This window comes from Ambystoma mexicanum, chromosome 7p (genome assembly GCF_040938575.1).
Source record: "Ambystoma mexicanum isolate Mex_15411 chromosome 7p, UKY_AmexF1_1, whole genome shotgun sequence".
Taxonomy (NCBI): domain Eukaryota; kingdom Metazoa; phylum Chordata; class Amphibia; order Caudata; family Ambystomatidae; genus Ambystoma; species Ambystoma mexicanum.
In genome coordinates, this window is record NC_090939.1 from 52972424 (window position 1) to 52990132 (window position 17709).

At 50.0% G+C, this 17709-nt stretch overlaps 1 protein-coding gene across 4 annotated transcripts in view; it reads left to right on the plus strand.

The window, feature by feature from the left end:
* GDAP2 (ganglioside induced differentiation associated protein 2) overlaps positions 1–17709 on the plus strand; it is a 1016820-nt gene that overhangs the window by 93298 nt on the left and 905813 nt on the right. For 2 of the 4 annotated variants that reach the window (XM_069635760.1, XM_069635761.1), the window contains exon 3: positions 15010–15257. In XM_069635760.1, coding sequence (XP_069491861.1) covers positions 15079–15257 — 179 coding nt within the window. In that variant the 5' untranslated portion in view covers positions 15010–15078. The remainder of the gene's footprint in view (positions 1–15009; positions 15258–17709) is intronic. The other 2 variants (XM_069635762.1, XM_069635764.1) reach the window with 1 other exon arrangement.

Genomic DNA, 17709 nt, shown 5'->3' on the forward strand with positions numbered 1-17709 from the left:
CACGCAAAATGTGGGATGTGCGCTGAAAAAGTGCGCGGCGCACGCTGGCGCGCAGGTCATTGAACGCCATGCGATAAGGCCACAGCGAATTCGCACATAGCGCGGCGCACATAACAAAAGTAGGCGTAACACGGGGCGTCACACGCAGAATGGGGAACAACTCGTGAAAATGTGGGCGTCACGGGGGGGGGGGAAGTACAGGAGGCAAGTGCGCAGATCGCCCACACGCTCGCCTACAACATGTATTCATGGAATCGAATAGGGAAAAAAAGCGCACGGCCAAAGACGCGCACAGGCCCATACATGTCCGCCACACGAAAGCAGGCGGTAGCGTCCCTGCGCAGGAAAAAAATGTGCGCCAAAGTTCTACACGCGCGAGAAGGCCCACACGCGATCGGGCCTGGGGGAGCGTGTGCGTGTATCTCAAAGGTGCGCGAGAAGTTTCACACGCGATCGGGCCTGGGGGAGCGTGTGCGTGTATCTCAAAGGTGCGCGAGAAGTTTCACACGCGATCGGGCCTGGGGGAGCGTGTGCGTGTATTTCAGAGGTGCGCGAGAAGTTTCACACGCGATTGGCCTGGGCGCGTGTATTTCAGGGGCTCGCGGGTGGTTTTACAAGCAATCGGGCCTGGGGGAGCGGGGTACGTGTATTTCTGTGGCTCGCGAGTGGTTTCACACGCGATCGGGCTTGGGGGAGCAGGGTACCACTCACCGTCTGCCTTGCGTGTAGAAGAACGCATAGCCAACACCCACCCGCTGTGAAGTGATAGCGTGTGAACCCCAACGCCTGCAAAACACACGCCTGCAAAACACACGCACCGCACCCCACGAAAAGCAACGCCCGTGCGCGATACGTCACAGACACGCATACGCGCTAAGGACCTTTGGTCCAATGGAATCGCGTATGCGTGCTGACGCGCTAACGCGCTAAGGGCCTTTCCTCGAATTACACGCTGACGTGCAGAATTTTCACGTGCCAAATCACTCCGTATCGAGCTGGCCACGCGTAAGCACACGGAAGACCACGCTCCTGCCCAGAAGGCCGAACTACTGCCCCCCCAGAGCCCCGAGCACGCTCCCACCTGCCATCTGCTGCTGCCTGACTGCCTGCTGCCCACGTGCCCTGCCATTTGCTGCCTGCACATCCGCCAGGGGTGCTGTTGCTGTGACCACCCCTGCTGGAACCGAAGACTCCCGACTGGGATTCCATGGCTCCACAGCCCCAGGACCCAGTTGCCCACCCACTCCTGCCTCTGGGGTTGTCATGTCGGGCACTGCAACATCTGGCACCACTGACAACCCCCGGCCAGAGAGGCAGAGGGGTACCAGCTTCAGTGCCACCGAAGTTGGTGTCCTGGTGGAGCAAGTCCTGGGGCAGTATGATGCCCTCTTCTGAAGTTCCCGCACCGACAAGGAAGGATGGACTCGGATCTGGACTGACATCGTGACTGCCATCAACGCGGAGGGGGTGGCAGTCCGCGACTTCCAACATGTCAAGAAGCGCTGGGAGGACTTCACGTCCAGGACCCTGAACAAGGCCCGGCGCCTCTTGAAGGCAGCGGATGCCAAGGGGCGCCGGGGCCACTTGTCAGAAGATCAGATGAGGGTCCTGGAACGCATATCCCCAGCGCTCCACGTCCAGGTACTTGAGAGGCAGACCCGTCTGGAGTCGAGCGGTAAGTGTACATGCATCCTGATTGTGAGCTGTGCGTGTGGTGATGTTTCAGTAGTGTGCAGGTTGCGCATCTGTTTGTATGGGGTCGAGTATGGGTGGGGGTGTACGGGGCCGTGGGGCTAACACATGCGAGGGCTGTAATGTGTGAGACATGGATGGTGCTTGTGTGTGTAGGCTTGCATGCCAGATGCAGTTGTGTGGGCACACATGTTTGGATGAATGTGTATGTAAGTAGACATGTCTGTGGTGTCACGCATGTATGTTGTTTTCAGCTGCATGTATCAGCACTGTGTACATGTGCATTTGTGTGTATTTGACAAGGGTGCAACAGTGATGCAACATGGATGCATGTGACAGCGGGATGTGGAAGCCTGATTGGCAGATGTGACATGGATGCCCATCTGTGCACTGCGACACTTGGCAGAGGTGTACACATGCATGCAAGTGTGGTGGTGTGTGTACATGTGTGGTGCACTTCCTGTGTTGCATGTGATGTCTGGCTCAGCTTTGCCTGCTCATGCTGTTGTATGGGTATGGATGGTACTGGCAGTTGCGATATGGCTGTGGTATGGCTCATGTGTGCGAGTTGAAATGACATGTGTGTTGGGGATTGTGATGGCATGTCTGAGGTTTGCCAATGCCACTCATGTACAACTGTCATGTGTGTATGTGTCCATTGTACAGTGCCCTGATGCCTGTGTTTTATTTCTCCCTGTCTGCAGCGTCAACTGATGAAGAGGGCGGAGAAGGTTCTGTGGAGCACAGCGGCGGGGATCCCACCGCCAGCCGGAGATGCAAGGCCCGGCTCCCCTCCCATGTTGTCATCTCGTCGGGGAGTGAGGAGTCCGGTGCCGCGTCCCAGCCGCAGCTGACGGGGGGAGGTCCAAGAGGCGGAGGTTGGAGTTGGACTCCTCGGCAGCAGAAGGGGCAGCTGGGACCCCACAGGGCCCAACGGGGGAAGATGGCACGGAGTCATCCAGGTTGGTGGGGGGTTTGGTGGAGGAGGAGCCCGTGCAAGCAACAGAGACGGGGTCTGGAGGTGGGGATCCCACTGGTGCTAGTGGTGCAGTGCAGGACCAGGGACAGGAGGCAGCACAGGCCGCCGCGGAGGTGCCTGTGTGCAATCCTGTCCCTGATCCTGTCCCTGCATCATCTTGCATCAGCAGGGATGCCTACGTCCAGGCCCGTTTTCAGGCAGGGGATGAGCAAACGACAACTGGCCTTCCTCTGCCTGCGGACGTGGCTATCCGGGTCCGGGTTGAGCCTGTCCTGACTGGTGTGGCGTTGCGTCAACGGGCCATGCGAGGTGACCTGCAGTCTTTTCATAAGGAGACTGCACGTTATCTCGAATGGCTCGTTGACCACGTCAGCCTGCTTGGACAGGTCACCCAGGCCGGATTCCTCCGTTTGATGGGGCTTGCTACGACCCCCTCCTCAACTGAACCCCCTACGCGCCTGTCGTCCTCCGTGCCATCTTCCCACCCATCAGTCACCTGGGTGCCCTGTGGAGCTGCCTCTGACGGTGCGGCCAGGCTGGTGGAGGAGGCATCCCTGCCACAGTCGGGAGTCGGACGTCCAGCAGGGGTGGCCACATCAACGACTGCACCCCAGCCGGCGGAGGATGTGCAGACAGCAGGAGGCAGTGCACGGGCAGAGGCACAGCAGCAGCAGCAACGTGGTGGGAGCCATGAATGCTCGGGGCCTTCAACATCGGAGGGGCAGGCATCGGCCGGAGGGCAGGAGGACCCAGGACAGAGAGTGTCTTCCGTGTGGCAGCGGTTGGGCCACGCCAGAGATGCGGAGAGGCAACGGGCGGAAGAGGCACGGCTCACAATGGTCAGGGCGGAGAACTCCATGCGGAGGGCCCTGAGGCGAGCCGAGTGCCTCGAGGCAATCCGCAGGGGGTTGGAGGAGGACACGTCGACGGCCCTGCGGACCCTCAGGGCCATGGAGGAGGAATGCCTCCGGGACATTGAGCAGGAGTTCGATGATGCCCTGGGCCTGGACATCCAAAAGTGAGCCGTCAGACTAGCCCGCTGCCCTTGTACATAGTTATGTAGGTAGTGTTAGGTTTCCTTTGTTTTTTGATTTATTTTGGACCTTTTGGACATTGGCCACATTTTTGTATATAGTTTATTTTATTAGTTAGTGTTAGATAGGTTTCATTTCTTTTGTTGGGATAATGGACCCTGGCTTGTTCGTCTTTACATAGTTCACTGTTGGATTTTATTTTTCTTTCACAATTTACCCATGGAGCAATGGCTTTCAATTATTATTTCCCATTGGATTTGCTTTTGTGGACAGTGACTTTGGACACCATTACTTTGGATTATGATTTTTGGTTTTGCTTTTTTTCACGGACATGCTTCTTTTAATTTTGTACATTCCCATTTCTGTTTCTTTATTTTTGAATCTATTTATGTTTCCTTTAATACATATTTTTTTATCGAACTTCAATGTGTAGTATCATCTCATTGGTTTCATGCATATCATGATATGGGTTTTGAGATTCACTGACACCCATTGGGTGTATGTGAGGGACATGTGTTTGTTTCGAAACTTGCAATTGGTGTTCTGTCATGTAATTGCCATTTCTGAGTGGGTGGATGCAATACTCGGGTGGGTGTTTTGCATTTGGAGGCTGACCATAGGGACCAGGGATCTAGATTGTGATGACATGTTGGCTGGGGAACATGAGTTGGGGCCTGCTGGCAGGTGCCCCACAGTGCTGGGGGGTGGGGGTGGTGGGAGACATGGGTGGGGGCCTGCTGGCAGGTGCCCCACAGTGCTGGGGTGTGGGGGTGGTGGGAGACATGGGTGGGGGCCTGGTGGAGGGTGCCCCTGCACTGCTGGGAGATGGGGGTGGTGGGAGACACGGGTGGGGGCCTGCTGGCAGGTGCCCCTGCACTGCTGGGGGTGGGGGTGGTGGGAGACAAGGGTGGGGGCCTGGTGGAGGGTGCCCCTGCACTGCTGGGGGGTGGGGGTGGTGGGAGACATGGGTGGGGGCCTGCTGGCAGGTGCCCCACAGTGCTGGGGGGTGGGGGCTGGGTAGACATGGGTGGGGGCCTGGTGGAGGGTGCCCCTGCACTGCTGGGGGGTGGGGGTGGTGGGAGACATGGGTGGGGGCCTGCTGGCAGGTGCCCCTGCACTGCCGGGGGGTGGGGGTGGTGGGAGACATGGGTGGGGGCCTGCTGGCAGGTGCCCCGCAATGCTGGGGGTGGGGGTGCAAGGGGACATGAGTTGGTGATCATTAGTGCAAGGAGACATGTGCCTTTGCTGGGGGGCATGCCCATGTTGGGTGGGCTGCCTGCGGGACATGACCAGGGATGCAGGGTAGTCCCCTGTGGTGTGGGCTGCCTGCAGGGGCCGTGGAGGGTGTACAGGGAACACCTGGGAGGACCCAAACTGCCAAATCACATGTAGGACTCCCCGGCACCCCTGAAATACACGTACCCTGCTGAAATCGCGTGTAAAACTTTCCGCGCACCCCTGGAATACACGCACACGCTCCCCCAGGCCAATCGCGTGTGGAACTTCTCGCGCACCCCTGAAATACACGTGCCCAGGCCAGATCGCGTGTGGAACTTTACGATCGCGTGTAGTACTTCTCGCGCAACCTTGAAATACACGCGCCCAGGCCATTCGCATGTGGAACTTCTCGCGCACCCCTGAAATACACGCACACGCTCCCCCAGGCCAGATCGCGTGTGAAACTTCTCGCGCACGCGTGTTCCCGACACCCGTAATACGCGTTCCCCGCTTTGCGTTTGCTGTTTGCAAGTCACGTAAACTGGTGCAGGGTTGGCGCAGCCCTTTGCAATGGTTTTGCGATCTTGATGGCTTTTCCTTGCGCGAGGGCGTTCTTGGGGGCGTAACTGGCGCTGCTGCAGGGTCGCTGCGCCACTCTGCGCCGCGTCTGCTTTTGGAGGCGAGAATCCATGAATACGCTGTGCGCGGAAATTGATTTTATCGCACGCGGCTGGCGCAGACATTCGCACGGGCACGCTGTGCGCCAGCCGCGTGCAACACTTTTGTGAGGAATTACATGAATCGGCCTGTTTGTATTTATTTATTTTTCTGACCACTTTTGTAATTTTTTATTGGCGAGTCCTAAGGCAACCCCACAACACACCCACATGAATCTAACACACGTAGTCACAAGTATTTGCTTACTCTAGACTTGCCTACTTACTATTATCCTAATACACACTGTAGCTTCCCAGCGTGCTCGCTTAACATACATTCTTGACTGAGCAGACTTTGTTGTGCTTAAAACAGTGTGCTAACTTCACGCTATACTCCTTTATGAACAGTATTAGTGTTTGAAATACACTGTTTGCCTCACAGCATTACATTCATGCAAGAGCCAGGTTCCTTCTGTAGATACGGTTAAGGATACTTATCTTCGGCTTGGGGGGGCCTCCCGCAGCGTCCGAGCGTTGATATGCCGGCAATGATTCCTCCGTACGGGGAACGCTGAATTCACAACACGTGCTCCCAATCTCACCACCACACCTGCCGGGCTCAGGTTACATACTCAGTTTCGCCACCAGATCCGTTCCACGTCCTGCCCGTGCTGTAAGGTTCTCGGACAATCGGCACAGGCAGGTGCAGCTCATCAGGACCCGGCAGCACGCGTTCACTGCATGTTGCTGCCGGGCATCATGGGGCTTGAAGTCCTTGGAAAGGTCAGTGGGGCCTAATCACCCACACCTCCAAGGCTTGTTGGAAAAGCCATAATGACTATGTCCACACAGGCTGCCTGTAGCCCCACAAACCCTTCCAGTACCGCTTCTCTCAGGGCCCTCCAAAGGACCTGGTTTATCTGGGTATTTCTTTTGAAACTGTTTTACCAGTGTTGGCGCATGCACTGCCTCTGCTGGTTTCCAGGATCAATCCTCTGGTCCATAACCTGTCTGTTCCACCAACGACCACAAACGTTGTTGACTCTTTCTTGAAACCAGGATAACTCTGCACTTCATATTCCTCTTTCCTATCTCCCATGATGACCGGTGGCTTCTTAGTTCGGACACCAGCCATTGCAGGTAGAATTAGAGATGCATGAAATACAGGATGTAAAAGTTCCAGGAACTTCAACTTCACAGCTGTGTCTGATCTACATTTTACAATCACATAGCGCCCAATGAATCGGGGCATGAGTTTACGTGCTCCACCGTTCTTATGCTCTGTGCAGACAACACTTTTTCTCTCGCCATGCATGTAGGGGCTTCCTGTCTATCTGCATAACCTTTAGATCTCCTTAGCCCTTTCCAGGTTTTGGCGTGCCTTTTGTCTGATGTCCGTAAGCACCTGTTTGCGCTCCAAGTGCTGGCAAATTGACTGATGTCGGAATGTGTTCCGGGAGCATGTTTTGCTCTTAGCCATACAAGCAAATGTTTGGTGACATACCCAATGAAGTATGTTAAGTGTTCTACATGAATTCCGCTAACGAGGGAGCTCTTCCCCATGAGCTCATACTATCAGCCAATAGAAAGCACAGGTATTGCTCCATGGTTGGATTCACCGGTTCTGTTTGAGCATCTGTTTGCGGGTGATAACTGGTGAATAGTGCACAGTTTATTCCTATCAATCAACAAAAAGCACTCCAAAAACCGTGATGTGAATTGAGAACCCCGATCAGACACAATGGTGCAAGGTAGCCTGTGCAGCTGCACTATGTGTTGAATGACTAATACTTTGAGCTGTCCCGCACTCGGAATACCAATAAATGGGACAAAATGCACTTTTTTGGAGAAGTAATCAACACCTACCATAATGGTGTTTTGTTATCTTCAGGTAATTCCTTAACACAATCCATTGATATGTGTGACCAAGAGCCCTCCGGTGTGGGTAATGGATGCAGCAACCCCTTCTTTTTCGAATGGTCAGCCTTGTTCTTCATGAAAATGTCATTGTCGGATGTAAGCATGTACTTTTTTATGCATTCCCAGCGACCAAAAGTATCTTCCTAACAACAAAGATTTTTGTTCCCCCCCGCATGCCCTGCTAGGGGGGACTTGTGGTACCACATTAATGCTTTATCTCTTAATTGTGAAGTAGGGAGAAACAAACTTTTCGCATAGTAGCGCACCCCTTCCACACCTTCCTAAGAGTGCCCAAGGACTTCCATGCATGTTACCCTTCCCTGGTGAAGTTCCTCCCAACGTCTTTCAAAATTCTCTGGGTGACTGCACCTACAATCTTGTCTGCTGGGATTATAGACCGGGATGCCTGTACTACTGTGTCTGGGCCCTTCTGCCTGGTTAGTGCATCTGCTTTGTGTGAGGTAGGCATGGTATCAAGAGACACCGACATAAAAGTAACAGTTTGAAAACATTTATTATAATACTTGATGGGTTGGTGTATGGCGTAACTGGCCCTAACTCTAATGGGGTTGATCCCTCAACTGATGCTTCTAATGGCTGTCGATGTCCGTAAGTCCAAAAACAAAGTTTAGCTGTGTCAAAAAAATGGTGGTCCAAAAAGAAATGCAAACTAGGCTGATTTCAGGTAGCCTTACCTCTTGCACACTTCCTGTTTGCTTAGTGCTGCACGCACCTTTCTCACTTTTCCTTCTTTGTGTTCTTCGAAACTCACTGTTTCTGCTTTTGTGCTGCTCGGGCACCTTTTTTCTCTTGCTTTTCAATTATCGTGCCGCTCGCACCTTCCGCTGCTACTGATCCCACCACCCGCACGCTACTGAGTTGCTCTCGCTCTCTCTCTCGCTCTCTCTCTCGCTCTCTCTCTCGCTCTCTCTCTCGCTCTCTCTCTCGCTCTCTCTCTCGCTCTCTCTCTCTCGCTCTCTCTCTCGCTCTCGCTCTCGCTCTCTCACACGCTCTCTCTCGCTCTCTCACACGCTCTCTCTCCCTCTTCTCCTCTCTGCAGAACTCCACCTTTTATACCTTAACTGAGGGTCAATTGGAGTCAGGTGTGTATGGTTCGTGTCCAGTGCCTGACCCTGCCTCACTCTATTAAGGAGACATGTAAGTTTTAGAATGTAGGCTTCTCCATTCATCTTACACTTCACAGTACTTTTCACAGGGGTAATCTCTCTAACTCTCGGTTGCCTCCTCCTTGTTCGGTTGGAAATGGGGAGGGGTTAACAGGACAAGATGGAAACTGATATTTATAGGCTGAATAATTATAGGGTGATTGAAGGAGGAAAGAGAGGCATCCCCTGGCCCCCGTTTTTATACCACTGGGGTGATTCCCCTTTTGTTAGATTACACCCTACACCTGGTACCCTGCCATGAAAGTACTAGTCTTTACCGCACACCCTATGGTCTGAAATAGGGGAAGATAAGGTGTTAAGGTCAAAGCCATGCTTTTTTCATCTGACCTTCCTGACTGTCTGCTTCTGTTCTGGTATATTTCTGCCTCCCTCTTGGATACGGGACAGTGGGATCTGCATGGGGTCTTCCCATGGACACAATCCTGGCCTCCCCTACCCAGGTGATCTTCCCTCGCTCGTCCACCCCCAGGGTTGGGATCGACAAGCGATGGCCCTTTCCTGGCCACCTGAGCAAGGGATCCAAGGGGAGGAAATGTGAGGATGCCCTCGGGTTTCTCAAACTTGCCATTCTTTCTGCCTGGCCTATAACTGATGATAAAGTCCAACTCTCCAAAATATTGCGCCCAGCGTAATTGTCTGACACTCAGGGTCTTGGCTTTTCTCAGGTACTGTAAATTCGTATGGTCGGATAGGACGGTTACCTGATGATGTGCGCCCATAAGGTAATGCCTCCACTCCTGAAAAGCTGCCCTGATGACCAGTAATTCCTTATCTGTGATGGAATAATTCTGCTCACAGCTCGTCAATTTCCACAACATAAATGATAATGGATGCATGACTCCTGTCTGATCCTTTTGCGAAAGAACCGCCCCCAATGCCAGATTCGAGGCGTTGGTCTCCACCTGAAGAGGTTGCTCCATGTTTGATTGCTGCAAAATAGGCGCTTTAGTAAAAGCCCCATTCAGGTCTTGGGAAACCTGTTCCACCTGCACATCCTTCACACCCTGTGGAGATGGCCAATCGTGACTGTCTGCTTGCACCTTTTTCTTATCCATCTTAATCCCCTTGGGTGTGAGAATAAAACGCAGAAGGTCCACCCTGGAAACATAAGTCACACTTTTCCAGTTTGGTGTACAGCGAAGTTCCCTTAGACGTTGCAGTACTGCTTGAACATGCTGCACATGCAGTTCCCTTGTTTCTGAATAAATCAGAATATCATCGATGTATACAATAAAACAGAAGTCAATGTAGTCCCTAAATGCATCCTGCATAAAATGCTGGAATGCTGCTAGGGCGTTACACAACCCAAACGGCATTACCAAGTACTCATACGGGCTCAACTTGGCCCGGAATGCTATCTTTCTTCCATTTATCCCCAGCCTTCACTTTAATCAAATGATTAGTCCCCTCTTAAATCCAGCTTGGTATAAATCACTGCTGATTTGACCTAATCTAACAAGACGGATATCAGCGGCAATGGAAACCTGTTCTTAATGGTTACCTTGTTCAATTATCTATAGTCTATTCAGGTCCTCATATTACTATTATCTTGGGGACAAAAACAAGGGGGAGGATACCATAGACTTGGGCACCCTTATGAAACGACATGCTAGCATATCATCAATATATTTGCCTGAACGTTGATTCTCTTATCCTGTGAGAGCATATATGCGACTACATGGCATGCTACATGGCAGTTTAGCATTGGCTTCTAAATCGGTCACACAATCAATCGCACAATCATATGGCCTATGTGGTGGTTATGATTCTTCCTTTCCGTTGTCAAATACTTCAGGGTATTCTGCATAGACTTCAGGAAGTACTGTCTCTGTAGCGTCTATGCTTTTTTGACATGCCGCGCCCTCCACCAGGAAAGTAGCTGGTCCTGTCGTGTCATGTTCTATGCATTGTTTAGCATTGAAGTACAATGTGCTTTCTACCCAGTCTATAGTGGGGTTATGGCCACTAACCAAGGCATTCCCAAAATCACTACTAACTGAGGGGCAGCAATTGGATCAAACGTTAATATCTCCTCATGCCCTGGCAAACATAGCATTCGTATTGGTGAAGTTTGAGTAGTGATGGGGCCTGAAGTCAGCATAGAATCATCCACAGACTGAAATGGTTCTGTAACTGCCTTGGCTTGTGTGGGCAACTTCAGTTTGTTAGCTAACATGACGTCTACAAAGTTACCAGTGGCTCCAAAATCAATAATGACTGAAACTGTTACTTTCGTTATAGAAAAAAACAAGGTCACTAGTATGTACAGATGGGGTGTCTTGTTTTGGACTGTATTAGTAATGCAGTTTGGGACCCCTTCACCTTTTGGACTTATTCAGTTCTCCCTATTGACGGGCATCCCCTTTTCCCATCTTTTGGTCTTTGCTTGGTACCCCCCTCTATATTAGGACAGTTGCGAATGAAATGAACCCCTTTTCACAATATAGACAGATTGTCCTTTTGCCGCTTTTCCTTATCCACTGTGAGAGGACCCTGTATACTTCCTATCTGCATCAGGTTCACTCTGTCATATACTCGCCTTTCTACTCTTATCCAACCGAACAAAAGGAACAAAGTATTTTCTTTTCCCCCTTCCACTCACTGATTCTGTGATTCAGCCGCAATGCCAAATCGATTAAAGCTGTGCAGGTGGTTGGCTGGGCTCCACCTGAGCTTTGGTTAATTCTTCTTGACGTCCCTGATAAAACAATACAGTTTGTTTAGCCTCCAGCCAATCTGTCTCAGTAAGGAGCTGGTTAAAATGTTATGCACGTCACCAAATCTCCCTGTCCCTACTTTAGTGCAAGCAATTCTTTGTCCCCGGGCAACCAAGACATTCTTGCGGTCAAACAACCACCTAAACCCTGTGATTAGCTGATCCCAATTGTACAATAGAGGATCGTCTTTCTTAACCAAAGGGATTGGCCAGGCAGCGGCGTCCCCAGACAAATATGAGATGACAAAAGCTGTCTTTGGCTGTGTGGTGTCGAACGCCACAGGTTTACACAAAAAAAGATAGCATTGGGTGAGAAAAGTTACGTATTTCCTAGGAAAAACGTTCTGGTGCTGTTAGCGGTACATTCAAAAGCTTGTTCACTACCACGGTTGTAGGTATACCAGTGGAGGATGATGAAGCTATGAAGCTTCTAGCAATGGTGTACTCTGAGCTGCCAACCCATTGACCTGCGCCTTTAGTGCTGGAGTCTCTTCTTGACATGAATGTGCAAGCTCCCCTTGTACATCCTGAAGAACCTTTAGCACATAGGCTAACGGCAGAGAGGAGGGGACTCCATTTGGCTTGAGAGACTCCTCTTCCCGTTTGGGTGCTCATTGTTATGTCGGCCCCAAATGGGATCCATACCCCCTCCCTTACCAAGGATCCCGAATGCAGTACGACCATCTGACCTTGGTTGGCACAGGTCTCTGATTTCGTACTTGTAAGTCACCACGAGGCAGCCAATGGGGGGGGGGAGGGTTGGGGAGAGGTTGTGGATAGGCGGGGGGAAAGAGGGACATTGGTAAGAGGGTTTGGGTAACATGAATGGCTATGTAAGGGAGTATAGGGAAAATCTCACAATGTTTCTTGCACAAATGATTTGGCATGGTAAAGCCCAGCCCTTCCTTAATTAGTGCCTGAAGCAATTCTGAACTTGTAGTCTATCTGACTCGTCTCCTACACATACTCTTCATTGGATGTGCTCCTTATTACCCAACCTTCCCTCCTGCACTGACAATAGAACACATGAGACCATGATGGTTACATACACATGTAGTCCTGGGGCCGAGTAATTGCTCACCGCAAAGTTGCCTAATTATTATTATCTTAATCAACACACTGAAGCTTCCCAGCTTAACATACATTCATGACTGAACAGACTTTGTTGTACTTAAAACACACGGTTTGCCTCACAGCGTGCTCTCTAAACATTACATTCATGCAAGCACCAGGTTCTTTCCATAGATATGGTTAAGGGTACTTACCTTAGGCCCGGGGAGCCCGCTGCGGTGTCCCCCAGCGTTGCATTGCCGGCAATGATTCCTCTGTACGGGAAATGCTGAATTCACAACAGCTGCTCCTAATCTCACCGCCACACCCGGCCGGCTCAGGTTACACACTAGAGTTTTTCTGCCAGATCCGTTACGTGTACTGCCCGTGCCGCAGGTTTCTATAACAATTGGCAACAAGGCACAGGCAAGTGCGGCTTATCAGGACCCGGCTGCACGCACGCACGCACTGCATGCGCACACACAAGCACGCACTGCATGTTGCTGCCGAGCATCGTGGGGCTTGAATTCCTTAGAAAGGTCAGCGTGCCTAATGACGCACACTGACCAGACTTGTTGGAAAAGCCATAATGACTACATCCACACTGGCTGCCTGTAGCCCCACATACCCTTACACAAACGTTGTGGGGATGACAAATCTGTGGATTAGTTTGGCGCTGGCTGGATGTGTTAGTCCATATTGCCACAGTTTGTGCGAGTTTGTTATATCAATGATTACATCAAGTACACAAAGCTTTAAACCAAAGAGGAACCTTGGAGTTGGTCCCTGGACAAACCAGGATTTAGGCTGCAGGCAGAATTAGCAACAAGCAAATAGCAGATGCGCAGGAGAGAGGGAGCCCCGACACCTTAACTCCAACCAATGTCAAACTACCCTTACACCTACCCCCATAGAGTGACCAGAATCATGTCCATTGACCTCTCTCAACTAGACTACACCAACTCTCTCTACCCGGCCACCCCTGTCTACCAACTCTGGAAGCACCATAGAGTCCAGAGCGCCACAGCTAGACTTATCCTTGCCCTCTGTCCCAGAGAACACATCACCCCCGCCCTCTGTTCCCTCCACTGGCTCCCAGTCGGGCAACGGGTCACTTTCAAAGCCATGTGCATCACTCACTGTGCCCTCCACAAGACGGGCCAAAAATTCCTTCATCAGAAAATCAACCACTGCGACCCCAATAGAAACCTACACTCGGACACCGCTCTCCTTCTGGTGATTCCCCCTTCCAAATCAACCAGAATTGGAGGCACCACTTTCTCCGTCCAAGACCCATTTATCTGGAATTCCATGCCGCTCAACATACGACACGTAGAGGACCACCTGACCTTCCAGAGGGCCCTCAAAACATGGCTACTCCCCCCAGCACCCCGAATAACACTTTACTCCCACGCAAATTAGCTATTCAATCCATGATTAACACGGCTGGAACAAATGTTGCCCAGACGATCCCCAAAGGATGGTATGAACTATGCCAAACTAACGTGACTGAGAATACCCAGTCGTAACCTTGAGAGAATACACTTCGCAGGTATAATACCAAGAAGCCAGGAATAGCAGACCGGTATGTATCGCATCCCATACCTATGGAAGATAACAAAAAGCAAGGATAACCAATGTCTTGCACTAAGATTACGTTTTTAGGGCAGCCAAGGTAATATGTCAGATACATTTCTGAGGATAGTCCATGTACTGCACTTGGTGTAATCAGTGGGAAAACCAGTGTACTGCACTTAGACTATTTGGTGGGTAACCAATGTATTGCACTTACCGTTGAATTTTGAAAGTTAACCATTGTAACACACTTAGTTTTAATACAAACTATCCTAAGGCACCCCTTTCCACCTGCTGGTATCTACAACTATGCACCACGCTACGAATCATTGCACACCATCTCTGCCATAGAATGCAGCTACCCCCCCATGACAAATTCAGCCTAGCTGCACACATACTCTCCTTCGCTTGCATAATGCCCAGACTATCTCTGAGCACCCATACACGACATGCAGCACCTTAAAACACACTGCACAACACCTCTGCCATAAGAATGCAACTATCCCTCATGATAATATTCGGTCTAGCTGCACACATAATGTTTCTCCTGCTCTCGCATATTCTCCAGACCTCCGCTCCACACGCATACAGACACATTGTATCTATCTTGCCTCCGAAGTAACTCTCGGCACCCATTCACATCCCAGCTTAACATGGGTGACTAGCAGGGACTTGGCCACCCCCACCTTCCTTCGCATTGGCTAAAATGCACACATGCATTCTAAACCTTGGACGCCTTTCCCATACCTTGGGACCATACCAATAGTGAAAGGTGCTAAACAAATGACCATTACATTACATAAAATGAGTGAGTTTTTGGATACCTTTTTTCCATTGCTTTTCCTGTAACTTTGCAGTTTCTTCACAAATCTACAGAAACCTTATGATGTTTTGACAATGTGATGTTTAGACTCTTCTAATCGTACTTTGGTAAGTCTTTGCAGGTCACCCCTGAACATTTTTGTATCTGTTTTTGTATTAGCAGTGAGTGCCCAATCTGCACTGCAGGCCTGCAGAGTTGGAAGGCACAGTGGCTTGAGTTGTTGGCTCCATGGATCCTCTGGGGGCACCGTCCCAGTTTGTGGATGTCGATGCCCTGCAGAGCTGGATGGATATGTGCAATGGAGAACCACCACACTCCCTCATATCTGAGAGAAGGGATGTTGTGGAAGAGGTACTGCGATCTCCGTTCCCGTATCGTAGGGACATCAATGCAAAGGTGATTTTATGGTAAGTTTGATCTGATGTTCTCCAGGTCATGATCACTAGTTTCAAGTAAGCTGTTGCTTGTGTCTGTGCATGACATTGAAACTGCACCTGCCCTCTTACAGTGCTTTATTGCATAATGTGTTATTTCTTATGCAGCATTAATACTGCGCCACGGAACTTCTCTGATGGTATTGGAGTGACCCTGGATTATTTTATTTTGTTAGGATGGTTTTTTGTTTGAGCACTTACACTTTTTAACCACATTCAGTTGTTTTTGTACATGCATTGATGTAGCTTGTTGTTTTGTATACATTTTCTATTATTTACTTTTACAATGAGCTATTAAGTCATGAGGAAGTACGATGTTTGCTTTGAAACATTTGACAATGTAAGAAACTGCTGACATGATGTAATTTGAAAAATGTCACCTGAAGTTTTCAATTAATGGTTAACTTGTTGCAGAATACAAATTGTTATGATTTGATAGTTGATTAATGTATTTAATCTTTGTAGATAACTACAGCCAGCTTTATCAGATTGACTTCTGACTTGTTAATTTAACACTCTAAATGAGATGGACTAAGTCTGCCAGGAACATATCCTTTTGTGGTTACAGTATCGGAGTAGTGTATTGCTCTCCTCTGAAAAGTGCACGGAACTACCATAAATCACCAATGCAATTATAGAGCAAATACTTCAACCCATAAACAGACAGACACAATAACTCACAGCCACGCACTCTTTAGAAGATAATCAGCTCTTTACGGCTATTTATTCAAAGATTACAAGTACATAGAAATAACTCATAAAACTAACATGGACATAGATCACAGAAGAAATAAAGAAGTCAAAAGAAATACATCACCGTGAGCGTAATTCTTGTCCTCATCTCGTCCAGAAGCGGCTGGAAGACTCCGGGCGGCAGCCAGGAAGAGAGTGCTACAGCTCACAGGAAGGCCAGACGGAGCGTCCTTCTCTGGCTGAAGTCTCACCTGACACCGCCGGGTTTCCGCATATATAGGAACGCCAAAAAAAGGAGTTAATTCTCGAACCTTCTGGAATTGCACCTGCGCAGTTGAGGAATAGCCGTCGGTTGCCAGCTGGGTCAATCGAGAGCTCCCCCCAAGGAACGCAGGGCCTCCCTGCTCTAAAAACATGCTCCACGGAGAACAGTAGCAAGTCATAACAACGTTGGCTTTTCCCAGCAGAAATGGCCTTGACTGCATTCCAAGTTTGAAAAAGCATGTTTGTCTCAGCACTGTGCATCTAACACTTCAGCAAAATGTGTGCAGCCTTTCACTGCGGAGTGAAGTAAATATCCAACATGGCTCTGAGCGCTCCCAGAATGCATCGCGCGCCCGTGCCATTTTGAACCAAGCATAAATTAAGCAGAACAAGTGGCTAGTCTTGTCTGTAAATAGTTACATTGTACCTATGTTCCCAGATATCCTGACTTTAATCTGCAGAAGGAAAAAGGAGCAAAGGAAAGATCAAAGGTTGGTAATGAGTGCCGCACATAAGAGGGTGAGAGGGATGCAGTAGTTGAAGAGTGTTTTGTGATAGCATGGGTGCATGTCAGTCCTGTTAACTGGAGTGAAGTTTTATGCTTCAGAAAAGGAGGTGTTGAAGCACACTTTTTTTTTTTGGGATCAACTCCTGGACGTACATGAGCTACAGGCAGAACAAAACCGCAGCCATGGTTGGTAAAATGGCTCATCAACTGCAGCCTTGTTTCGGGAAGGCGGTGCAGTGAGGAGTCTGGTTGGCACGTATAGGGTAGCCCACAAGGCTGCGCCGTTATGATGTTCACCTTTGCCTCACAGACTCCCAGTAACAAGGTGATGGCTGGAAGGTTTAGAATGAATCTTAACCACTGGCAATGCTCTGGGCAACCCTCCAGACCACCATTCTTCGCCTGCCAAGCCATTACAGAAGGGGAAAGACCATATGCAAATCAGGCTTGGCCCCACCCCAAAAGGGGCAGTCCAGCCCGAACTGCTAGGCCACATCCCTTCTGCACGAGACCACAAGCATCCCCAAACAGACTCCCAGTAACAAGGGAAACTCCACTAATCTAGTCCTGTTTTAGCCTGAAGTTTGTGAGTTTTACGCCTTCATTTTAGGCTCGGGGTGCTCTGCCAGTTTCCATGTCAATTTCTGTACAGCTGTATTGAAATAAACCCCATTTCTACCTTTGCTGCCTGGGTTGCTTCTTGGATTACTTGATGATGGATTTTCCAGACTCCACTGAGGATATGTCCTGAAGCGTGTGGGCTGCATTGCATTGTGTTCCGAGGCAGATTAGAGAATGGATACTTGGCACACTGTGCAATATTTGGATGCATGATGTGCTAGAGGTGTGCTTCTTCAATCCCAGAGGTTTTGGTGGCTTATTTTGCCAGTGCATGCCTATCATCGGTCAGACTCCAGAATATTAATTATGGGACTGCCCAACATGAGGACCGAGTGTAGC